General features: G+C 39.9%; 1 protein-coding gene across 1 annotated transcript; it reads right to left on the bottom strand.

The window, feature by feature from the left end:
• Positions 1–950: 950 nt before the first annotated feature.
• Positions 951–17,736, bottom strand: LOC126810269 (uncharacterized). The gene is made up of 5 exons (XM_050535299.2): positions 17,345–17,736; positions 8,005–8,370; positions 5,414–5,758; positions 3,880–3,933; positions 951–2,370 (listed from the first exon to the last, which is right to left on the bottom strand). Exons 1-5 carry the CDS (start codon positions 17,391–17,393, stop codon positions 2,279–2,281), a joined length of 906 nt encoding a protein of 301 aa, XP_050391256.1. The 5' UTR covers positions 17,394–17,736; the 3' UTR covers positions 951–2,278.
• Positions 17,737–26,680: the final 8,944 nt, after the last annotated feature.

Genomic DNA, 26,680 nt, shown 5'->3' on the forward strand with positions numbered 1-26,680 from the left:
TTTGATTGGCTGACCAGTAAAATCAATTTGCATATTTCTTAAAATTTCGATTGTATCTTAGTTTAAGTTTTCGTGAATAAGGGCCCAGGAACCAAGCATCATCGCCGCCATCTTTAGAATGGCGTCGTCCTCAAGAAAGAGAACAAGATGAGCGTCGATTTCGAACCAATTTTCCCAGTTCCTAGTCCAAAAACAACATTTAGAATATGTTCAACAATTGACAAACATTATAGCTTTATCTCCGAATGTATGGTGTCATTCATTTTGCAACAATATGGCGGCTTCTAGCATAATAAAAATATAACAAAATATGATTTGAAATGAGTAACATAATAAAACAATGATGTTTTCTTTTGTAAAAAGAAACGTTTATAGCCGTTAATTCGGCTGATGCTATAAATAGCCAGGCTACAACCGCCTCGCCTTAAATACCGGTACGTAGTTCTAGAAAGTTTGGTAGAGTTACGTCCCTTTAACTGAATATCAAATACGACACCATTTTGATTTAGTTGATGAATATAGGAGTTACACAGCACACGCCTAACGCTGTGCATTTCATATTTTTCTTGAATTAGACCATGTCACTTGAAATGATTTGATATAAGGTTACTAAATCTTTTTACTTCCCTTTGGGATCACATTCTTCCCGCAATTTATATTCTTAATTATTTAACAGTTACAAAGAAGGGGAGTGTGTAATTCTTATCCATATCAACATTACAGATACTATTCAAGGGCCACATTTGCCTATTGCAGGTTTTTCCTTTGGGCTTAAATGTTATATAAATTTTTAATTAGACATGTATTAACATGACAAGACCATACTCAACCTCGATGCCATTCAGAACCGTTCGGTCATTTAACTATTTAAATTCAATTGGAGAAGCGAGACTATTACTCGAATATACCAGTACCACGGTTACAATAATAAACAACCAATGCACACTAGAAACAATGATAACTTGGGTTGGAATAAAGCAATCCGAATAAAATTGCCAATATATGTATTTTGCATTATATATTTTTGAACTATTATAGCAAGAACAGTCAGCTCTTCATAAGGTATTTTTATGGTAATGGTAAAATATTGATGTTTGTCATTTTAGTCAGCTCTTCATAAGGTATTTTTATGGTAATGGTAAAATATTGATGTTTGTCATTTTAGTCAGCTCTTCATAAGGTATTTTTATGGTAATGGTAAAATATTGATGTTTGTAATTTTAAAAGGTCACATGACTTTAAGATGAATATCAATTTAAATATTTCTTACCGGATAATTTGACTGGATTCCCTATCAGAGCTAGTAATTATATATTTTTCTGATTTAAAAAAAACCAAGTACGATCTTACTATGGACCAGGAACTGACCATGTTGTTGGATGAAATTCAAAACTCTAATTCCCCACATCGATGTTCAAAGAACAAGCATGCTAATTTTCATGTCGATCGGCCTTGAATTGGTTGAGCCTTAGGCTTTTTCGAAGAGCGTCAACCACAAACAAGAAGAAGATCAGTTCCTGGTCCAAAAAGGCGAGGGGTTGTAGCTGTATGCTTGTTAAGTCGGTTTCATACTTTGTCCTGTTTAATCATGGCGAGCTAATCATGACATTGGCAGAGCTAATCGTGGCAGAGCACCATCGACTACGTTGCGACTGTCATTAACTTGGTGGATGTGAGAACAATTGTTCTGGAATTTGGAAGATAAAAATAAATCAAACCTTACTCGCCATCAGTTGCTTCCCTTTCTCCAGTAGATACTCCTGGTGAAAATGCTAAAGGGATAGTCCACGATTGTCTTCCGTCGCCACGATTCATGATACACCAGGATGTCTGCAATATGTTAAGCTATCGTTTCTGGACAAAACCCTTATCGCAGATATTTTCATACTCCACGCGTTTTTGTCTTTTCGCAGGATGTCTTTGAGATCCAACATGACGGTGTACGAGACCGGCTTAACTTTAAAGTTGCATTATGTAAGAGCTAAATCTGCCTATTGCATGTGTTTCTTTCGTGCTCAAATCTTACATAAATTATTATTTAGACATTTATTCGCATCACACGCGCGAAATTTAAAACTTTAATGATACAATGGATAATCGAGACTTAGTCCCGGTTGTCAAGTACCGTTGCTACAATAATATATTATGAACGATCAATGTCTATCTAAATCTTACATAATGCAGCTTTAAATGAATGAATGAAATATGAGTAAACCAACTAGAATAACGAGGTCACCATGGGGACTCAACAACAATACACGCGTATGGATTAATCAAATCAAAGATGGCGGCCTGCGATTAGAAGAGGTATTATGATAGTTATAATTGTTGCAACTCCCAATTTAAAACCAGCAGGGGTTAAAGCTGGGCCTGAAATATATAAACAAACCATGGAATAAATAAATAGCCTAGACCTCTCTTCCATACTCAAACGGGGGCCTGTTTCACGAAATTTTAACTAAGATAAAATTAAAATTTTAGTAATTTGATTGGATAATATTAGACTGATTTTAGTGCTTAGCCAATTAAAATTGAAGTACATGTATCTACTAAAATTTGGATTTTATCTTTAGTTAAGAATTCGAGAAACAGAGCCCATGGCGGTAACTAGCTCAGAACAACGAGGGGGACGAGAAGTGTTCTCAGGGGGTGCTGTGCAATTGAAGAACAATCTATTGTTTTTATGGTCGAGAATATTATCACAGGGAGAGCGACCCCCCCCCCACTCCCGCCTAGTTATGGGCCTGTACTCAAAATACATGTAGGTATTTTACAGATCGTCTGCATTCCCCCTGACGGAACAGACAATGAAATGAACAGGGGTTTAAACCACAGACGCCTGTAACGTGGAAAATATTTCAAAAATAACATCAAGCTATGACAAGTCTGTCAAGTCCATGTTCGTAAGCGAGATTATCAAATAACTGGTCTGATTCCGATTTCTAACTCAGGGGCAAATAACTCGTCTGAAATAAAATGGGGTTTAAAGTCCTACTGTTCTGCTCCGATGACGTTTAAAAATTGTCCACGTGACTTAAAAGGGTCATGTGGATAAATTCCAAACTGACGGACATTTCAGGTACAGAGGTTACGGTCTCAGAGGTCACATGGAACTGATCGACATTTCGTACTAACTGCTGTATTCGATACAATTGAAATGCAATTTGGTTTAACGAACTTCATAGGCTAATTCTAATTGTCTGTGGATCTTTTACGAGCACGGGACCTCTTTTTGTCCCATCCGAACGACTATACCTTGTCCCTAGCCATTCTACACTACTGACAAGAGGGAACCATGCTGGAATCCCAATGAACTGTCTCGGTCTACAAAGGAACCTTTTGATTGGCGAGCCAACATCTTACTCATTGGGCCACCGTGGCCTTCTACTACTAATAGAGAATAGTGTTCGAAACTAAACATTCATTTCATTTCGTTTTGTTTATAAAGGTTAAATAATGTTGCAGCATTAAACATACATTATGCAAAAGCTAAATCTGCCTATTGCAGGTCTTTCTTTAGGCCTGAAATGTTATCTAAATTATTAATTAGACATTAATTAACTTATCCAGGCCATAATCAACTCTCGATGGCATCGGAGTTCTCCGATATTAAATAGATTAGAACAGTTCAGCCATATTTTGATTTAAGCTAAAATTGGAGGAGCGAAACTAACTTACATTCGAACAACCAGTACGGTGGTTGAAATTATTGCACACGTCTTGTCAAACCTTCAAATGCTAATATCTTCCCTCGCAATAAAGTAATTTGAATAAAATTTTCAAATTATTCATTTTACATTATCTGTTTTCGAACTATTATAGCAAGAATGGCTAACTCTGTATCTAAAACTTACATAATGTATCTTAATATAGTTTTACCTGAGTTGATATGAATGCATCCAGTACAGTTGATATTTAATTCCTTGTCTCGTTCTGAAATACAGAAAACACAAGTTAAAGATGCATTATGTAAGAAATGAAATGCAATGGGGTTTAAAGTCCTATCGTTCTGCTCCTACCAGGCTAATGAAATGAAATGGGGTTTAATGTCCTACTGTTCTGCTCCTACCGGGCTAATGAAGACGGGCATACGCCATACAGTGTGCTATGAGGGGAGGGAACTTTTGCCCGGACAGCGGCACTATGGCATACTCTTATATCGAATTCCAACTGTCAAGGGATCTTTTATGTGCACGCCAACTTATACACGGGAGCTTGGGTATGTTACGACGAGTTCTTGGCGTGTGGCGCACGGAACCGCGGGTATCCCACTACAGGGCCTAAAATAACGTGCCTTGGAGCACGAACGTGCCTCGAAATGAAAAATCCGTGCTTCGAAAATAAGTAAACCGTGCTCTGAAAAATGGTGTAGTGCTCGAAAAAAGTGTAGTCAGCGATGCCTCCTGACCCCTAATTGGGTGTTTCTTCTTGTGTTCTTGTGGTGTGGTCAGTTGCACAGATTAGATCAGATCAGTTCGACCCCGGGGCAAGTACAACCTTTCTTAAAATCTTCTGTGTGTGTTGTCGTCCTAGTGCTGAGTTTTCATGCGAAAAAAGCTGCTCGCGACAAAATAAATTCCTATGTAAACTGCACCAGAATAGTCCACAGATGCCGGTTTCAAACTCTCAATTTTCAAAATTTTCTGGGGGAGGCCAGACCTCCAGCCGACGCGCTTCGCGCCTGCGGCGCTCGCGGGCGGTCGGCTTCACCGGCCTCTAAATCCGTGCTCTGAGAATTTAACCTTTTTTTAGGCTCTGTCCCACTAAGAAACATCAACGCTGATTGGCTAATCAAAAAGCAGAAGTCATAGGATCAAAATCCGTTCGTATGACCCCTGACGCGATCTTTCACTACAACTGATGAGATCTTCATGTAGTAGAGGCCATCGAAAGTATAATAAAACAAAACGAAATATAGATTTGTATTTTTATCAAATTGCGGAAATTTGCGATCCGAATTAATTTTTAACTGCTCGCCTGTAGCATGTTTGACTCTGGTTCAGCAATATGATTATAAAGTAATAAAGATCCGAATCTATTATAACCCCATTTGTTGACAGGATACAGTCGTTGTAAAGGCTAAAATACATTTTAAGGTACTATTTAATTTGAAACGAAAGAAGTCAGTACTTTATAATGCATTTCAAAAAATAAATACAACATAATTATCAACTTTCAACTTTCAGATGTCCTTTAAAACTTGTTTTAATAAATATATTTAGCTTTTGAATGCAATGAAGAAAATACAAAACCTTTGATGTATACATATGCTTACTCTTTGCCAAATACCAATTTTTCGCGAAAACCACTGCTTGGTTGACGGGACGGCGAAATAAACTCTAATTCCATGACACAAAGGGTGTTACTGTATCGTTTGCATTTGGTCCCTGTTTTGAGAACTTTGACAACTTACCCGGACCAAACTCGAACCATAAAGTATCTGTTCTCTTGGCTGAGAAGTCATCGAAATCTATGGTAATCGACTCTTTAACTTGATCTAACCATTTGTTGAAAATAAGGGCACCGCCTTTGTCCTCACACTTGACTAGCTGGCGATTCTGGGAGGATATTTTAACACGGGAGCAGGTGTCTGGGGACAGATTGGTGAAATAGCTGATGACGTTTATCTTGCCAGGACTGGTTACTTCACAGGAACAGGTAAGATGTGATGATGGTTTGGTCTGACCAGTAAAATACAGGAAACCGGAACGGGAGTGGGTCGTATTCTGTTTATCTGTTATGTTATTCACGTTGGAACCTGCAATTAATTTTCTGGTAAAAATTCAGGAAATTATTTTACATTTCCTTGGGGTTTGCGGCTACATTTTCTGGTAATGCTGTTGTCCCACTATTACGATTGAAATCGTGGTTCTAATCGTGGAGTAATCGCCGTGATCCTATCAGGTCTTATCATTTATGGTCAGTCGTGGCAATCGTGTTGATCGTATAGAAGCGTATTCGAACGTATCTGCACATATCAGATGTTTATTACATCTGTGGTTTGGTTTTGGACATAGATCCTGTACGTGAATCTGCCCCGAGCGTAATCAATCTTCGGGATGCCACTGATCGATCTCAACGTACGTAATTATTAAGATCGGCTGTATAATTTCCAATCATTGTATTTCATACTCATTATTCTAGTTATATAATACATGTATGTAGGTATCAACCTCTAATCTAAAAGCATTTTCCCGATCGCACTAGTAATTCCCATGCTAGGTTTCTACTATCATGATTCGCGCTACGATTGAAATCGTGGTTTTAATCGTCGAGTAATCGTGATGATCCTATCGAGTCTTATAAATATATTGAGGTCAGTCGTGGCAATCGTGTGGATCGTATCGAAACGTATCCGAACGTATCTTCACGCTGCAGATCGTGGTCTCAGTAGGAACAATCCTATCGTAACACGGGGGGTTGGATGGCTGAATGGTTAGCGTGCGCGCGCTGTATCATAAAGTCTGTCATTGAGTCGACTGGCGTGGTTTCGAATCCCCGGTTGTACGTGGCAAGGAGTAGGGTCGCCTGTCCAACCTCGTGGGTTTTCTCCGGGTCCTCCGGTTTCCTCCCACTGCTAAAGACCCCTACGCGCAAGCGAATTATGTAAATAAAATTAAACCATACGTTAGTCCCGAAATGACCTAGTTTGTGTCGAGTGGACGTTAAACCCCATTTCTCTCTCTCTCTATCGTAACACAACGCACGACAGTGGGAACCTAGCATAAGCTCGATTCGCATATTGGTTAAAGGAGCTAAATCGCTAACATTTGGGACCTAGAAATTGACAAAAGTGGGTCGCAACGCATATAATACTGTAATATGAATGTATATAAACTGATTTACATTCAATAGTTTCCGTTTTACTACAATTTCAATTCAGTTATGTTCGGCGAAATAAGCCAGCAGTCTCAAGCGAGTGCAAATTTCTAGCGTCTGGTTATTCCAGTCTACATGTGCCGTTTGATTTGGTGCAATGTGTCTAGCCTCGTCCCTCGAGTCTCTTGATACAACTGGGGCTGAAGCGCATTATGGTAAACGATTCGTGTACCAATGGTAAAATGTTTATTTTGTCTTAAATATTGGATATCAAAAGCCCATCTTTTCCCGGTAAGATCACAACATGAATGTTGATTTAATTTGACAAATAAATCGTGTTTTCAATGTTGAAGATTTTGGATGATATTGAGTTAGAGACTTAGCTTAGCTCTTTAATACTAGACTAGAAGTTCCATAATCTGTAACTCCTATCCAACCTCGTGGGTTTTCTCCGGGTCCTCCGGTTTCCTCCCACTGCTAAAGACCCCTACGCGCAAGCGAATTATTGAAATAAAATTGAACATGTGTTAATCCCGAAATGACCTAGTTTGTATCGAGTGGACGCTAAACCCATTTCTCTCTCTCTCTCTCTCTCTCTCTGTAACTCCTAGAATAGAGAAACGTGCGATGTGTTCGTTTTGCCAAATTCTAGTACTTCTTGCTCCTTAAACCTTAAATAAATAAACGGCAGCGAACTTTGTGTGATTTTGCTCTACAGTCTACATTAATATTTGATCATTTAAACATTTTTCCTCCCATTAAATCAGGACGTATCTTTCTGATTTTTATTGAAGTCTTGAATCTTGATCAAAGAGATTTAAGCCATTATTCACCAGTTGGCAAAACGAACCCACCGACATACGTGCTCTAGTTATGAAATGAAATGGGGTTTAACGTCTTACTGTTCTGCTCCGACTAGGCTAATGAAGACGGACATACGCCATACAGTGTTCTACGAGGCACATTTTGCCCGGACAGCGGCGCTACGGCCTACTCTTATATCGAATACCTACTGCCAAGAATCTTTTACTTGTACGCTAATGTGTATATAGGCCTCGGTTTTTCGTTCCATCCGACAAGGGGAAACCAACCCTTATTATAGCCCAAGATAATGATGCTCGTCATCTTAGTCCGGGACTGTAGATAAACGTAGGATTATATGATTTAAGATAAATATATACTTACCCAGCATACAGAAATAAAAATATTGTAGATAATTGTAATCTAAATTATGTTTATAAGGGGAGGTAATCGTACAAGACTCTTTATTAGAACATTGGTTATAAATTAGTATTTTATCCGTTTCGCTGACTGCCATGACGTCGGATGGTTTGGAGTCATCGCCTGGTTTGCAGCATGAATTTTTGTCACATTCATCTTGTAACACTGGCTCGCAAGTGCTCGAGTTCCGTTTCTTTGCGAACGTTATGACGCCCAAATTATCTGTCAAGCTAATTACCTCCCCTTTGTCACAAGATAGAGTGTGTTTGGTACACGGTGATCCGGGTGGTCCATAGCAACCATATGTTAGTTTACTTTCCACACATACACCTGGAATAATAATAAAAATAATAATAATAATATTAAAACATTGGGAGGTGGTTTGTTGGTGATGATGGTGGTATAATCTGTGTATTAGGACAGACTATAAACATACATAGTAACATTTATTTAGAAATGGAAATGAAATGAAATGGGGTTTAATGTCCTACAGTTCTGCGCTGATTTGGCTATTGAAGACGACCATACGCCATACAGTGTGCTATCAGGGAAATTTTCCCGGGCAGCGGGCACTATGACCCATTTTTATATCGAATTCCAACTGCCAAGGGATCTTTTACGTGCACGCCAATGTGTACACGGGTCCTCAGTTGTTGGCCCATCTGCACTACTAGACAGCTGTCCTTGTTAGGACCACCATCCTGCATCACTGACAAGGGGAAACAACGCCGGAACCCGGATGAACTTTCTCGGCCAATACAGGGATCGAAACCCGACCTCCAGGCTAGCGAGCCAGCGTGGCTCACACATTTATTTAGCTATCTACATCTTCGGCATGCTGCGGGGACGGGGGGTGGGGGGGGGGCGTGTTATATCATATACGGTCTGTCATTGAGTCAACTGGCGTGGTTTCGATTCCCCGGTTATACGTGACAAGGAGTAGGGTCGCCTGTCCAACCTCGTGGGTTTTCTGCGGGTCCTCCGCTTTCCTCCCACTGCCCAAGACACCCTCGCGCAAGCGAATTATTGAAATAAAATTTAACAATGTGTTAGTCCCAAAATGGCCTAGTTTGTGTCGAGTGGACGTTAACACCTCTCTCTCTCTCTCTCTCTCTCTCCTCGGCACGCTGATCAACAACCACATCTGGAAAATTAATTTGTTTAATGGTATAAACATATCGGTGGCAATTTGTTGTACAAGAACAGACATGCAAATTCTCCGAACATTGTCAGCGATTATTGCATTAATAAAATATAGCTAATGAATACGGTCTATCAGTCAAGTGTTTAAAGCAGAGATACGCGATGGGTTTTATGGAAATGAATAACAAAGAGACGTGTCCTACAATAAATTTAAGCGTGGAAAGAAAAGGCGATTGCGCCAAATTCAATCCTAATTGTCCTCTACCGAAAATAATTATTATCCTAATATTAAGTTAATTAAAGGGTCATAACCCCGGATCGAACAAAGCGATTCCGCTCAAGTGCATTCCCAATGGTCATCTACCGAAAAGAGATTGCATTCTAATATATTATATATTAAAGGGCCATAACTCCGGATCGAGCAAAATGATTGCGCTCAAATGCATTCCCAATTGTCGCCAACCAAAAGTTTTGAAAACGATTCCTCCAAAATTGTGGGCAAACAAAAACTTTGAAATATATTTAGTTTCTTATGTGAAAGACAGGGCGTGTAGGGAGGATGTTGTCATATCTCGTTTAAACCAAACCTCATTTATCTGCCCCAAAGCCGATAATGATGACGGACATATACCAAGCAGTGTCCTACAAGGGCAATCGGGCCATGATAGTGGTGATTTTGATGGTCCTTTCACGTGATCCCATATGAACGGCTAAACCCAGTTTCTTGCCAGATCTTCCGTCCTACAACACTAACAAGAGGTAACTGTACTGGATAATCTCAGGGAACAGTCCGATACTGGGATGAAACTTCGGACCCCGTTGTTATTAAGCCATGCCTTACTGAGCTGCCGCGGCTATACGCATGAAAGCACCGCGAGCAAAACGTTTCCCGGAAGTCCTTAAAATGGCAATAATTCAGGGACCTGTTCCACGAAATTTTAAAGGAGCTAAATCTATACTAATATTTGTGACTGTCGTTTGTCTTTCTGTTTGTCTTTCTGTCTGTGTGGGGTTGGCGGCTACACTGTCTGACATTTGGGGTATAAGGGAAGCTCGCACCGGGGAGTAACATAGGCCAGGTGGCGTTAGTCTACCACTTCCGGTTTCGAAGTTATGACCCCCGAGCGAATCGGTCTGTTCGGGGTTGGCGGCTACACTAGGTCTGCCCCGAGTCTGAAATTTGGGGTATAGGGGTAGCTCGGACCGGGGAGTATCATAGGCCAGGTGGCCTTGGTCTACCACTTCCGGTTTCGGAGTTATGACCCCCGAGCGAAGCCGGGTATCTGTCTGTCTGTCTGTTCGGGGTTGGCGGCTACACTAGGTCTGCCCCGAGTCTGAAATTTGGGGTATAGGGGTAGCTCGGACCGGGGAGTAACATAGGCCAGGTGGCGTTAGTTTACCACTTCCGGTTTCGGAGTTATGACCCCCGAGCGAAGCCGGTCTGTTCTGGGTTGGCGGCTACACTAGGTCTGCCCCGAGTCTGAAATTTGGGGTATAGGGGTAGCTCGGACCGGGGAGTGACATAGGCCAGGTGGCGTTAGTCTACCACTTCCGGTTTCGGAGTTATGACCCCCGAGCGAAGCCGGGTATCCTGCTAGTCGCTAATATTTTGAACCTAGAAATTGACACAAATGGGTCGTAACGCATATAATAATGTAATAAGAATATATATAAACTGATTTACATTCAATCGTTTCCATTTTTACTCTAATTTCAAATCAATTACGTTCTGCGAAATATGTCAGAAGTCTCAATCGAATGAAAATCTCTAGCGTCTGGTTATTCTAGTCTACATAGTATTTATTGCGCATACTCTCCCGATATGAATATGCCGTCACCGTTTGACATGACTTGTTGATTGTCTAGCCTCGTTCTTCGAGTCCCTTGTTAGAATGGGCCTGAAACGCATTATGGTACACGATTCGTGTACCAATGGTAAAATGTTTATTTTGTCTTAAATATTGGATATCAGAAGCCCATCTTTTCCCGATAAGATCACAACATCAATGTAAATTTAAATTGACAAATAATTCGTGTTTTCAATGTCGAAGATTTTGGATGATATTGAGTTATAGACTTAGCTACTTTAACTAAAGATAAAATCCAAATTTTAGTAGATTCTTCAATTTTGATTGGCTAAACACTAAAATCAATCTAATATTATCCAATCAAATTACTAGAATTTGGATTTTATCTTAGATAAAATTTCGTGAAACAGGCCCCCGACTCCTTGCTTCCACCGCGGAGAAAGGTTTTTCATGGGTTTTTTTATTTATTATAGTTTTCACTGCGATTTTTCATATGAGATAAATTAAAAGAAAAAGGTAGAATTAACGTATGGCACTAACAGGCCGCCGTACGACTCCCAGAATAAACCAGATTCACCAACTGTCGGTGTCATGTATTGTGATGATAGATAATACTAGTATGATTGTGGTTTGATGAGATGTTAGATGAAGCTGTAGTAGTATTATTATTAGTACTAGTATCGACAACCATTATTACTATAAATATATCACCGATCGATATTCCACTAGACTCTGCTGTAACATTCTAATAAATATACTAGCTTTGTATAATTTATCATTCTTTCTGGTTAGTGCTAAATGATAAGGCCAGCAAAATTTTCGTCATAGGTTACGAGATGTAAACAGGGCTAGCATTAATCCCACACCTAATCCTGGGCCTAGCCCCAATGCGTACCCTAACCCTAACCTACAATCTCGCCAACAATCACATACCCTTACCTTATTTACATCTCAGCAACTTGATAAAAATTGAGCTGGCCTTAACAAATAGATTTAGCTATTCTTTTTCTCGTATATTAAACTGGATTGTCAGGGTTCTTTGTTGGTCTGCTCAATTATTTGTAACAGATATGTCTTTGCCGGGATGGCGCAGTAGGTATAGTAACGACACTGGCTCAATAAAATATAACACATACTTATGAAGAGGGGGATGTGGATGGCCGAATGGTTAGCACGTGCGCACTGTATCATAACGTCTGTCATTGAGTCAACTGGCTTGGTTTTGATTCCCTGGGGTTACGTGGCAAGGAGTAGGGTCGCCTGTCCGACCTCGTGGGCTTTCCCCGGGGCCTCCGGTTTCCCCCCACAGCTAAAGACACCTAAGCGCGAGCGAATTATTGAAATTAAATTGAACCATATGTTAATCCCGAAGTGACCTAGTTTGTGTCGAGTGGACGTTAAACTCTCTCTCTCTCTCTCTCTCTCTCTCTCTCTCTCTTCCTTTAGTCAAGTCTAGACTCTAGTTCAGTAGGATTTGGGACTATTGCGACAACACCTGGACGAGGCTAGTGTGAACACCATAATGGTAGATATCGGCTGAGATTTATAACAACTAAACTGATTCCATGCCACAATCGACCTACATGATCATACCTATTACAGACTAGTAACTAGGTTAGGATCAAACGCGAGTGACAAGACACAATTAGTTATGGCAACTTCCTCGTACATCACTTATATATTAATATCGAACATCATGACGTCATTGTTGATTCCAGACCATGTACATAATGTATGAATCTATAGTTACAGAATACGTTCTTACCTAGCTACCAAAATAACAAGGTAATATCAGGGTTGGTCTTGGGTGACAGGTGATACTTAATCCTTGACTGTCGGAGATGAAATGAAATGGGGTTTAACGTCCTACTGTTCTGCTCCGACTGTGCTATGAGGAAAATCTTGCCTCGGCAGCGGCACTATGGTCTACTCTTATATCGAATTTCAACTGCCAAGGGATATTTTACATGCACGTCAATTTGTATACGGGACCTCGGTTTTTTGTCCCATCCGAACGACTAGACAGCTGGTCTCGTCAAGCCCTCCGTCGTGCATCACTAACAAGGGGAAATCACGTCGGAAAATCGACACGCGACCTCCAGGGTAGCGAGCCAGCGTCTTACCCATTTAGCCACCGTGGCTCCCTTGACTGTCGGAGAGATGGGTTTGGCAAGCAAAATATTTACGTGCAAAACAGTTTAATATTGCTAAATAGTGGACTGAAACGCCACAGTTCGTATTTCAGACGTAACCATACAAATAAAAACCGGAGGACCCGGAGAGAAATTCTACGCGGTTAGACAGGCGACTTTACACCTTGTCACGTATATGTTTGTGATCCAAACCACTCTTATGACAAAAAGGTTAGCCCACTCGACAACCCAACCACCCATTGCTGATAGACCATTGTTCGTGATTCTATTAATGGACAATATCATTCGACATTATTGCAATCTCTAAACCTAACGTAAGCTATCCTGCACACGACAAGTGCTATAATAATCCTATAATTTGCTTGCTTGCTCTGCCTGTGTCGTTCAGGTCATGTACAATATAAGCTTCACTATAGTCATAGTTCTAATGGTACCGTAAACACACAGCGCTTAGAAACCAGTTCAATATTATCGATTATTTAGGTGTTTAGAAAAGCAGAAAATGTCTTATAGAGGAATCCAGTAATAAACCTGCCTGTACGGTATGGTATTGATCTTTGGACCGTTTTCATTAAACAGATCAACTCAATTCATACACAACACAAACTATAATTAGTTTTTCTTTTACCTTACACAATGACTTCGTGCTGCTTTTGTAATCTGGTTTTGTGTTTGGTAGGCTGGAGCCTTTTTTTATTATCATTAAATAAAAGACTAGCAAAATGTCGAGAAGAAATGTTTTAACATGTCAGTGATACGGTTATGTGCATTTGTTTAAAGGCTCAATACCACTCTTGTTGTAACTGAATAATATGTCCCAATCTTTATTCTAGTCAAAAAATTGCACTATTTTACAATATTCCAATTAACTGATGATACAAATTTCATCTTAACACACCTAATTTAAAAAATTGGAAAAATTCAACTAAATGATTTGAAAACCCTAACGTAAACCTTTTCAAATATGACTTGGATTTAAAAATTTTATCGAACCCTCTGGACAAGTAAAATAGGATGTAATGGATAATTTACACAACAGGTAGGACACATAAACATCTAATACTTAGAATAAGGCTATTATTTATTTTCTGGAGCTGTCAAGCCAGCAAGAGTGTCATTGTCCCTTTAAGATACAATTGTGGACACCAACATTTCGTTTGTCTAGATATTTAATATTTCCAGAAAGACAATTGAAAGATGGTTTCTGGCAGAAGGGTCAGCGCACACAGAGGGTTGTTTTTTGGGTGAATTTGACATATTGTCCCCGATGTCGCGGGCTCTTAGCGACAAATATCCTTGCTGACTTTGTGATCTCGGCCCGCAGTGGTATCATGTGTAGGCGTGGGTGTGTGATGGTGGTGGATCTAGTGGTTTAACCATAAGGTCTGTTATTTCGATTACACGCTTGTACATGACAAAGAGTCGGGTCGCCTGTGTCCTCCCATTGCTAAAGACACCTACGCGCAAGCGAATTATTGGAATAAAATTAAACCATATGTTAGTGACGAAATGGCCTAGTTTGTGCCGAGTGGAGTCTATCTCTCTCTGGAGACTAATAGATACTCGATACTGTAATGTCCTGGCCGCACCGGATATTTATCCCACTATTTACAGAAATGAAATGAAATGGGGTTTAACGTCCTACTGTTTTGCTCCGAACTGGGCTAATGAAGACGGGCATACGCCATACAGTGTGCTATGAGGGAAAACTTTGCCCGGACAGCGGCACTACGGCCTACTCTTATATCGAATTCTAACTGTCAAGGGATCCTTTACGTGCACGCCAGTGTGTACACGGAACCTCGGTTTTTCGTCTCATCCGAATGACTAGACAGCTGTCCTTGCAAGGCCCTTCGTCCTGCATCACTGACAAGGGGGAAGCACGCCGGAAAATCTGGATGAACTTTCTCGGCCAATGCAGGGATCGAACACGCGACCTCCAGGCTAGCGATCCAGCGTCTTACCTACTTAGCCACCGTGACCCCCAACTATTTACAGACATTACAGTAATGTAATGTCTAGACACGGCCTAGATCTGTATTTATTGACCTGATTGTTTACACATCACATAGCATCCGATTAGTTGGGGCGTTTAGGATTTACACTGATCAGTGGGTTGTTAATAGGTTTAGGATTTACGTTGATCAGTGGGTTGTTAATGGGTTTGAGTGGCGGATTGAGGTGCGCGGAAAAAAAGTCACAGGAAAAAAAGTCACAGTAAAAAAGTCACAAATTTGCCTAGGTAAAAAAAAACACAGGAAAAAAAGTCACAGTTTTTCATTACATCTCAAATTCAATAACAATATAAACAATAACATACATATTTAACCTTTCATTAGAAATCTTTAGAAATCAGCACATTTTGATATCATAAAATGATTAATGCCGGGCATGTGGGAAATATTGCCTGTACTTTACTTTAAACACGATCCATATAATCTAATAGACAATCACACCAAATCGAAACTATTTTTATACTGAAAGAGATGGAGCATGAATCTTTGAATATAAACAAAAAATAAATCACCTCCATACTTTCCACAAAATTCATAGTTGAAAAAACTAAGTGAACTAGTCCGCGGGTGCACTAGTCCACCGCTATAAGAAATACTATAAATATGGGTATCAAAAAACACAATCCCAACCCAAACCCTAGATATTGGTGGAATAATGAAACCGCCGACTAGTGCACCTTAACCCTAACCCAACCCCTATAATAAGTATCGGTGGACTAATGAACCCGCCGACTAGTGAGCATTCCCCGGCGGATTGGATCTTGGAGAATCATTACACCCCACTCACCCTATATTACTTTTAACTTAAAAAATAAAGTTTAGTTTTGATTGAACTAGAAATGATTTAATTAATTTAATCAACACTGAAAAGAAAATCATTTGTAGCTCTGTAATACAATAAACACCCCTTTATCCGATTCATTATACTTTTAATGACAAGCCCCCCCCCCCCATCCCTTCTGGGAACTGAAATGGGTTTGAACTTCTTACTTCTCTGCACCGAATGGGTTTGGGTTAGGGTTTGTAGGTTACTATGTAACTGTTTAACCATGTTATATTCGTTTATTTATCAAAATTAGGGCGAAGGTTTCCACTGTTAAACTGCTAACCTATATTCTTTTAGTTGTCAAAACGGGTTATGGCGAAGGTTTCCACTGTGAAACTATCTATATTATATTCGTGTTGTCAAACATAAAGAGTTAGGGCAAGGGTTTCTACTTAAAAACTGCTAACCTATGTAACATTCGTTTACTGGTCAAAAAGCAATGGGTTGGAGACGGTTTTACGTTACTCTATATTCGTCTACTTTGCAAAAATCAACATGAAGCTGCCGCTCCATGTTACATTCGTTTACTTCGCTGAAAGCAAGGGTTATGGTAAGAATATGGTCTTTGAAACGGGTTAATATTACTGTATATTCGTTCACTTGTCGAGAAAAGTAGGACGTTAAACCCCACGTCATTTCATATCATTTCGGTTACTTTTCTAAATAATATACGGGTGAGCCACGGTGGCTATGTGGGTAAGAGGATGGCTCCGCTAGTCTGGAGGTCAGGTGTTCGATCCATGCATTGGCCGAGAAAGTTCATCCAGAAAGTTCATCCAAATTGTCAGTGATACAGGGCGGAGGGCCTGAAAAGGACAGCTGTCCAGTCGTTTGGATGGGACAAAAACCGAGGTCCCGTGTACACATTGGCGTATACGTGAAAGATCCCTTGACAGCTGGAATTCGATATAAGAGTAGGTCATAGTACCGCTGCCCGGGCAAATTTCCCTCGCAGCACACTGTATGGCGTATGCCCGTCTTCATTAGCCCAGTATAGGAGCAGAACAGTAGGACGTTAAACCCCATTTCATTTTCACTTTTCTAATCAATCAACGGCCATTCGACATGAACACAATCATGTCTGCGCATTATAATCTTGTCATACAACCACTCATTGTTGTTGTTTCAACCTACGTAAAAATGGCGCCTATGTTTCTCGACACCAAGTTGAATAATAAATAATTCTGACAATAAATAAATTAGCGAGGGACATCTGTTATTTAAAACATCTGTTTCGCCGTAGTTCCATATTTTGTTGTCACTGCGATTGTTTACAGGCATTCCGTGTCGCGTATTCTAGAATGATACAGTGATATCGATGTTATGGTGTTTACAATGGTAAAACTCCCTTGTACTTACCCAAACATACGACTAGTAGAACTATTCCAGATATTGTCGACATCATCATTATATATAAACACAAGTGGTGAAGGTTCGAATCTGGTTCACTTCTGTTTATAATATATATAACCTGCGCTGAAATCACCAGTTGTCCATTTAAAAATAGAATCGACTAGGAATCACTAACATCCCATCGGAACAAACGCAAGATCAATCTGGAACTATCGTTATTCTACTCGAAGAACTTCCACAGTCCTCTCTAGTCATTCACAGCTTGTCAACACCTGCAGATCGCCAGGATTTTCATTCCTTTTCAAGTACAAATTGGGTCACCTTTATCGTTCGACCATGACACAGTTGTTAGTGGAGTGAGGAATGATAAATGGTAAACACCGCGTTGTATTATTTGGCGTTCAGTTATCGATCGTAAGTCGAGCCAATGGTTGTGATATTGACGACTAGGAAGACTATAGCAGGCGAACAGCAAGCAGCATGATGGAATCGTTGCCTTCTACCCTTCATACCACTTACACTGCTAGACTTGATTATCGCAGAAATTGATCGGAAAATTTCTCTTCCACTCACACTTTTATTATTAGCGAGCAAGTAGTTGTCGCCCTTGCGAGCAATACCAGGATTTGTAATCGACTTTTCTCACGAAAGAGAGAGATAGGGAAATCGGGTTTAACGTCCACTCGACACAAACTAGGTCATTTCGGGACTAACATATGGTTTAATTTTATTTCAATAATTCGCTTGCGCGTTGGGGTCTTTAGCAGTGGGAGGAAACCAGAGGACCCGGAGAAAACCCACGAGGTTGGACATGCGACCCTACTCCTTGTCACGTACAACCGGGCCGGGATTCGAAACCACGCCAGTTGACTCAATGACAGACCTTATGATACAGCACGCACGTGCTAACCATTCGGCGACAATCACACCCCCACCCCTTCTCACGAAGGATTCAGTTATTATTATATGCTTTGTTCTTGTAATCGTAGCCACGGTGACTCAGTAAGTAAGAGGTTCCGTGTTCGATCCCTACGTTGACCGGGAAGGTTCATCGGTGTGGTTCGCCCTAAATTGTCAGTGGGGTAGGAAAGAAGGCATGGCAAGATATAACGTATAATCGCTGGGATGGGATGTATAATCGAAGTCCAGTGTACACATTGATAAGCACGTAAAAGAAACCTTGACAGAATTCGATATAAGAGTAGGCTGTAGTGTCGCTGTAAAGGTAAAATTTCCCTCATAGCACACTGTATGGTGTATGCCCGTCTTCATTAGCCCAGTCGGTGCAGAACAGTAGGACGTTAAACCCCATTTCATTTCATTTATACCTCTGCGTTTACACATACATTATGCAAGAGCTAAATCTGCCTATTTCAGGTCTTTCTTTAGGCATGAAATGTTATCTAAATTAGACATTAATTAACTTATCCAGACCATAATCAACTCTCGATGCCATCGCTAGCCTGCGATATTTACTGGATTAGGATCCTAATCGAGACTATGTATTTCATCGTACCGACTTTTGTAATGATGATCGAGGCTAGGCGGAAAATCCAATCGCTGAATTCTCGGTTCAGAGTGAATCAATTTGACTGAAATTTTTACCACATTCCCTTTACATTATCTAGTTTTTAACTATTATAGTGAGAACTGCCAACTCTTTATCTAATCTCCCATAATTTAGCTTTAATTTGCATACGTAAACTGATTTGTATCTATGGATACTTAATACTCCTCGCAGTGTTTCGTTTGGTTAGAGCTAATCCTACTAAACACTGCTTTAATGGAAGCAAATTTCTGTTCTAAATTATGACTGGTTAATAGTCCGTTTAACAACCAATAGCTAACTGCGTAAAAATAAGCTCCAAATTGGACCAAATATGTTTACATAACGTTACGGCATGACTCACGATTTTATTATACCCAATTAACCAGTGCATAGCAGAATATTACAGAAAAACTAATTGCGTGACAAATACAACACGAATACAATGTAAACAATACTGTATGGAGACGAAGAATACTTTCACCGTATTTTTTAAAATAACTTAAATCACTGTCCAAAGTTTTAGGGAAGACCCAATAATAAACGAAGGGCTGTCATGTTGCTGTACTTGGGATAGATTTGATTGAACGGGAGGATAGACACACTCCCTCAAAAGCTCAAGTATCAGAAGCCAATCCAGCAATGGGCAGAGAGAGATTTCTCGGACCATTGCTTCAGGAATATGTGGATACTTAGGACTGCTTCTTTAAACTTCTTAGTGCACAACTTGACATACATGTGTATTAATGCATGGTGTATGTTTCAATTAAACGTTAAATTATACATGCATGGATTAATTATTGTGTAATTTATGGCCATTAATTATTATTAACCTTTTCCTAATTTGGGGATTTTTTTGTACATTAAGATACAAAATAATAACCTGTGCAAAATTATACCACAGTGAATATCTAGTATACGGGGGGGGGGGCTGAATGGGTAGCATCTGCGTGCTGTATCATAAAGCCTGTCATTGAGTCAACTGGCGTGGTTTCGAATCCCCGGTTGTACGTGACAAGGAGTAGGGTCGCCTGTCCAACCTCGTGGGTTGTCTCCGGGTCCTCCGGTTTCCTCCCACTGCTAATGACCCCTACGCGCAAGCGAATTATTGAAATAAAATTAAACCATATGTTAGTCCCGAAATGACCTAGTTTGTGTCGAGTGGACGTTAAACCCCATTTCTCTCTCTCTCTCTCTCTTCTAGTATACGATACAGTGAAAATATATCCTCTTCAAAAAATATATAGGGGATATTGAAATGCAGGTTGCGATATGATAAATTGTCGTGGAAACTTGGCTTGCTTTGAGAGTTTGTTCACAGATTAAGAACTTATCGCTCCAACAGAACCACTGAGCTGCCCGTGCGACACGCAATAGCGTCATACATGTGGGAGGGGTTCATTGTCAAATTTGACACTTCAACGAAGGGTTGATGAAAACTGCCGCGTGCTAGTTTATCTATCCATGTTTGCTTTCCTATCGGTCCTTGCATAAGATTTACTGTTTAGCGTATCTTTGCTTTAGTGTGTAACGTTTAATTTGATCGGGAGACGTGTTCATCGACGTCTACGTCAACCGAAAACACTGCAAAAAATTGGCCGTGGCACTGCAAGAGGAGTGGGTTATATTGCCCCAAATCGTGGTTGGACGGTTGATTAGGAGCATGCCACGACGAATTGCTGAATGCCTGAGGATTAGTGGAGCAATTACTCATTATTAAGCCAAAAATCAAAAACGTCCATTTTTACTTTTGACGTCAGATAAGCCGCCCTGTTATTGACATACACTGGTTACCTCTAATAAAAACAGCAGTGCATTTCCGCAGTTTTGTATTGTTTCTGAATATCCCCTACTTTTTTTGGAGAGTATATTATACCACTGTAAATATCTAATATATGATACAGTGAAAAAGTAACTTAATCTGCTATGTACGTTTGTTTGTGATTTCTGCGCATTGTGTCTTATCCGTAGATTTGTTTTTTGTGTAATTGTGTGTGTTGCAGTCTCCCTGCACTTACTATTAGGGTCTTGTGGAAGTTCACAATCAATGGTATTTTTATGATTTCAAATAAATGAAATGGAGTTTAACGTCCAACTGTTCTGATCCGACTGGGCTAATGAAGACGGGTATACGCCATACAGTGTACTATGGGGTCTGGTATGTACACGTCACGCGAAGTAAGGCCGCCGGATCAGCTTCATGGGTTGCCCACGGTGTCCTAAAAATCCAAAAATAAAAAAATGAATCATACACCCAGGGCTCGTGAGAGGGGACTGCTGGCACACCTGTCCAGATGCCTATGGGCCTACAACGGCCTGGGGTTATGCCAAGTAATGTTTCAAAAGAAAATTGTTCTTACAAAGTAATAAAAAAAAAATACAATGTTACTTGATCTTGAAGGAGCGAAAACACTTATATTTGGGACTAGAAATTGACACAAGTGAGTCGTAAAGCATAATAATGTAATCTGAATGTATATAAACTGATTTACATTCAATCTTTCTGTTTTCATTGTAATTTCTAATCAGTTATGTTCGGCGAGATACGTCGGAAGTCTCAATCGAATGGCAATCTCTAGCGTCTGGTTATTCCAGTCTACACCGATTTGCGCATGCTCTCCAGATAAGAATATGAGGTCACCGTTTGATATGACATGTGGAATATGTTTAGCCTCGTTCTTCGAGTCCCTTGTTACAAATGGCGCTGAAACGCATTATGGTACCAATAAAAAAAAATATTTTGTCTTAAATATTGGACATCAGAAGCCGTCTTTTCCCGGTTGATTTATTGACAAATATTTCGTGTTTGCAATGTCGAAGACTTTGGATGATATTGAGTTAGAGATTTTGCTACTTTAAAGTAGATAAAAACCGGTGACGTTTCTGAATGTGGATACCTAGTGGGGTGGTAGAACTGAAATTGAATTCTGTAAGTTTATTTTTTGGGGAAAAAATTGGTGAATTAAAAACCATAAGCTACCTGTCCAGGCCTTAGCGTCGTCGGGCCCAGGATCATCCCCGTACCTTTCGAGGCTATCGTCACTGTCAGGTTATCCGGGCACCGACGGGTAATCGAGGCCTAGTGCGGACCTGTAGAACGCCACAATGATGGTGAGTGCGGTCAATGATCATGCACGCCGTTATCAAAGATACAATTTACTAATCTGATATGACAAATGTCTGATTTATAAAACAAATATTGATTTGTAAAACAAATATTGATTTTAAGATACAAATGGTATTTGGTTTTCAATAGAAATGAAATAAAATGGGATTTAACGTCCTACTGTTCTGCTCAGAACTGAGTTAATGAAGACGGGCATACGCCATACAGTGTGCTATGAGGAAAATTTTGCCCGGACATCGGCACTACGCCCTACTCTTATATCGAATTTCAACTGTCAAGGGATCTTTTACGTGCACGCCAATATGTACACGGGACCTCGAGTTTTCGTCTCATCCGAATGACTTGACAGCTGTTCTTGTCAGGACCTCCGTCCAGCATCACTGACAAGGGGGAACCACGCCGGAAAATCTGGATGAACTTTCTCGGCCAATGCAGGGATCGAACACCCGACCTCCAGGCCAGCGAGCCAGCGTCTTACCCACTTAGCCACCGTGGCTCCGCAGGTCTTCAATAGACTTCAACCAACATTAATTTGGTTATATCGGCATAACAGTAGTTCAAATAGTTGATGATTCATGTTCTTCGTGTGTTTGGTTATATGGCCACAGATCACTAAATATTTCCCCACTGACTTTAATGTTAATTCTCGTATCTTAGACCGACTCTAACATTTTCCCAAATTTTTGTTGAGTAGAACTCTTTCTGCCACAGATGGGGCAACATGTGGCAAACTCTTGCCCAAAGCATGTGTGAGGTTCACCATGAAAAACTTCAGATACACAAGCTGGAGGTAGAGATAAATAAACATGTAATTTTCGGCACTACATTTCAACCTAACCAACCTCTCAACTCTTGTGTCCTCCCGCATCAAAATCATGAATATTCACCAAAACCTGACAGAAAATGTATTTTCAAACCCTTTTCTTCGATTCTACACCAAAAAGTCAACAAAAATCGCCATGCAAAAGGGGAAAAAAGGAAGAGGTAGAGAAAGACTAAAAATAACATTCGTGGGTGACGATGTAGAAATATTTGGATATGTGTCCATATCAGCATAACAAATGGTTGAAATAGTTGATAATTCATGCCCAATTTGTCAACCCAGATTTCTATAGTTAAAAATAACCCTGGAGATATAAGAGAATTACTGTTATCTACTACTCCATACTCACACTAATTATAGTATCTGGTGTGCGATAACATGGGTTCAACTTGTAATTACCTTTGATTCACTTAATATACAACTAATGACTTTCTCCAGGGTTTAATACAATCTGATGGCTTTTATCCCTAGTCAAAGTTACAACTATATACAGAAATGAAATGAAATGAAATGGAGTTTAACGTCCTACTGTTCTGCTCCTAACCTGGGCTAATGAAGACGGGCATACGCCATACAGTGTGCTATGAGGGAAATTTTGCCCGGACAGCGGCACTACGGCCTACTCTTATATCCAATTCCAACTGCCAAGGGATCTTTTACGTGCACGCCAATGTGTACACGGGACCTCGGTTTTGCGTCCCATCCGAACGGCTAGACAGCTTTCCTTGTCAGCCCCTCCGTCCTGCATCACTGACAAGGGAGAACCACGCCGGAAAATCTGGATGAACTTTCTCGGCCAATGCAAACTATGTACAGGCAATATCCCGTGAACCTATACAGGGTGGAGTTACGGCGTATGGGGGGCGCCACCACCCCACCCCAACCCCAACCCCGACACAATGCATTTTTCTGCTATTCTAGCGCCTTAGTCAAGCAACTTCAAAGTTGTACAATGGTTTTCCAACTGAAATCCCACTCTATGCCGACTATTGCAGCTGCATTCACAAATAATAATCGATGCTCGAACAATGTCGCACAAAGTAGAGTGGCACCAGACAAAATGTTTTAATCCATTGTCAATTCAGTACAAATTCGCGGTATTCATTTAAAGGAGCTAAATCGCTAACATTTGAGACCTAGAAATTGACAAAAGTGGGTCGCAACGCATATAATACTGTAATATGAATGTATATAAACTGATTTACATTCAATAGTTTCCGTTTTTACTCTAATTTCAAATCAGTTATGTTCGGCGAAATAAGCCAGCGGTCTCAAGCGACTGCAAATTTCTAGCGTCTGGTTATTCCAGTCTACATACGCCGTTTGATTTGGTGCAATGTGTCTAGCCTCGTCCCTCGAGTCTTTTGATACAACTGGGGCTGAAACGCATTATGGTACACGATTCGTGTACCAATGGTAAAATATTTATTTGGTCTTAAATATTGGATATCAAAAGCCCATCCTTTTCCGGTAAGATCACAACATGAATGTTGATTTAATTTGACAAACAAATCGTGTGTTCAATGTTGAAGATTTTAGATGATATTGAGTTAGAGACTTAGCTACTTTAAAGAAGAGTAAAATTGATGTTTTATTAGATTATATCGTAATTCGTTTTCCCAACTTTACTCGTCTGCCCGAAAAATCAGATTGCCCACAAATTAGGGGGCGGGTGCCCCACCCCTTGTTCCCCCGCCACACCTGGCTCGTACGCCTATGTTTCTTAACCTTCTTATATAAATATATTGTCCATACGAAATTTTATATGCTGACATATCGATTAAACATACATTATGCAAGAGCTAAATCTGCCTATTGCAGGTCTTTGTTTTTAACTTATTCAGACCATAATTAACTCTCGATGGCATCGCTAGCCTGCGATGTTTATTGGATTAGGTTCCGATTTGCTGCTCGACTTCCATTCATAATTAAATTAAAAAATGGATAATCGAGACTATGTTTTTTATCCTACCGACTTTAGTAGTGATGATCTAGGCTAGCCCCAATATTCAATCGCTAAAATCGCTGTTCAGAGTGAAGTAATTTGACTGAAATTTTCAGCAAATTGCCTTTACATTATCTAGTTTGTAACTATTATAGCGAGAACTGCCAGCTCTTTATCTAATCTCCCATAATGTATCTTTAAGTCTATAAGGAAGTCTAACAATCCTGCAATGTCACGTATTTCTGTTTGATATAAAAGATAATTTACTAAGAGTTGTATTGCACATAATATCTTTTTTTTTACCAAAAAGACTCAGTTGAAAATATCTTTTAATATTACGACATTTTCGAGGTTGTCTAACTCAAATTAATGAATATTAACCAACTAATTACACACAATATAAATTCAAACACACTTCTACGATGCTAGACCAAAAGGTCAACAATAATTGACATGCAAAAGGGTTACATCTATTTAATAAGGCCAACTTCAAGTTTGGTCAAAGATCCCGAGATGTAAACAGGGTTAGCGCTAATCCCATCCCTAACCCTAATCCTGGACCTAGCCCTAACGCTTACCCTAACCCTAACTTACTATCTCGTCAACGATCATGTGCCCTAACTGAACTTTATTTACATCTCAGCGACCTGGACGAAAATTGAGTTGGCCGTAACCAATAGATTTAGCCATGCAAAAGGGGAAATGAAAAAGAGATGGCCGTGATGACTAATTCAGTGGAAATAAATATTGGTCTAATTACACCAGCTTATCCTGGTTATCCCGAAAGCACTGGTGCTGTACTAATCAGCATAGATTTAGCGGACGGGCAGGGGCTGAGATAGTTCAGCTCTGAACGTAGGTTTCATTACACTCGCCCTGTGTAATGAGACCTACGTTCAGAGCTGAACTAGGGCTGAGAGGGGCGCAATGACGAGCTTTGTGTCATGGTTTTGAGTTTTTCCTCCCACTTGGGTATGTGCGCCCCTCCTCGTAAATGGAACACAAAAAAGACGTGGTTTCAATGCTGCTTTAACATTATAATCATAATCATAACGCTTAACCAGTGTCAAACATATACCATGGGTCAGATATGCTACAAATGGACTCTGACATGTTCCTCACAGTCCAACATTACCCGGCGCACTGCCCCCCCCCCCTCCTCCGCGGACACTTATAAATATTGTTTTTCTTGTGTGTGTGTGCAGTGGGGGGGGGGGGTCTTGTTCCTCGTGCAAAATCATAGGTCACCTCGATGTACCCAATACTACCGAATACCATCACATACTACCACAATATTGTGAAAAACTAACCTAATACTTCAATTATATATAAAGTAAAAAATAAAGTTAATTTATGTGTGGACTTGCAAACATGTACGTCAGAAATGATAGCCAGTGTGTCGATATTCTAGTTACCTCCCTTGATCACCCAATACTAATAAATATTAACCCATACTATTAGAAATCAATCTTTTTCTATAGAAATAATGGATCAATATTACCTAAAAATGAGATAAAAGAATAATTATCTGAATAACAAAACGTTTATTTGTGGAAAATAAAATATTTATTCAATGTTTAGCCGTCTCATTTATCACTTATACCATAAATAGATATATATCAAATATTTGCACTTATTAACTCATTGATATTGAAGTAATTGCATAACTCTGACAGTTTTAGATAATAATAAGGTCTTTAAGTGGCATTTAGCTATCGGGAAACACATTAACAGAACACAGTTTTTATGGGATACAATCACTGGTTTTATTCTAAAAACACGAGGTTTCGACAAGTATCCTCAACGTGGATTAAAATAACAGTAACATCAAATAACATGTTGATGGTTTCAGTATGATTTTTGTATATATTGACCACAAGTTTACTAAATGTCATTGTACT

The sequence above is a fragment of the Patella vulgata genome, chromosome 2 (genome assembly GCF_932274485.2).
Source record: "Patella vulgata chromosome 2, xgPatVulg1.2, whole genome shotgun sequence".
In the NCBI taxonomy this organism is placed as follows: Eukaryota; Metazoa; Mollusca; class Gastropoda; family Patellidae; genus Patella; species Patella vulgata.

Bases quoted from the DNA above. Each gene is read 5' to 3' on its own strand.
- LOC126810269 (XM_050535299.2), bottom strand. From the start codon at position 17,393: ATGATGATGTCGACAATATCTGGAATAGTTCTACTAGTCGTATGTTTG. The intron at 8,371-17,344 runs GTAAGTACAAGG...TTATTATTCCAG, and splicing joins TCTACTAGTCGTATGTTTGG to GTGTATGTGTGGAAAGTAAA. The intron at 2,371-3,879 runs GTAAAACTATAT...TATATATTTCAG, and splicing joins ATGCATTCATATCAACTCAG to GCCCAGCTTTAACCCCTGCT.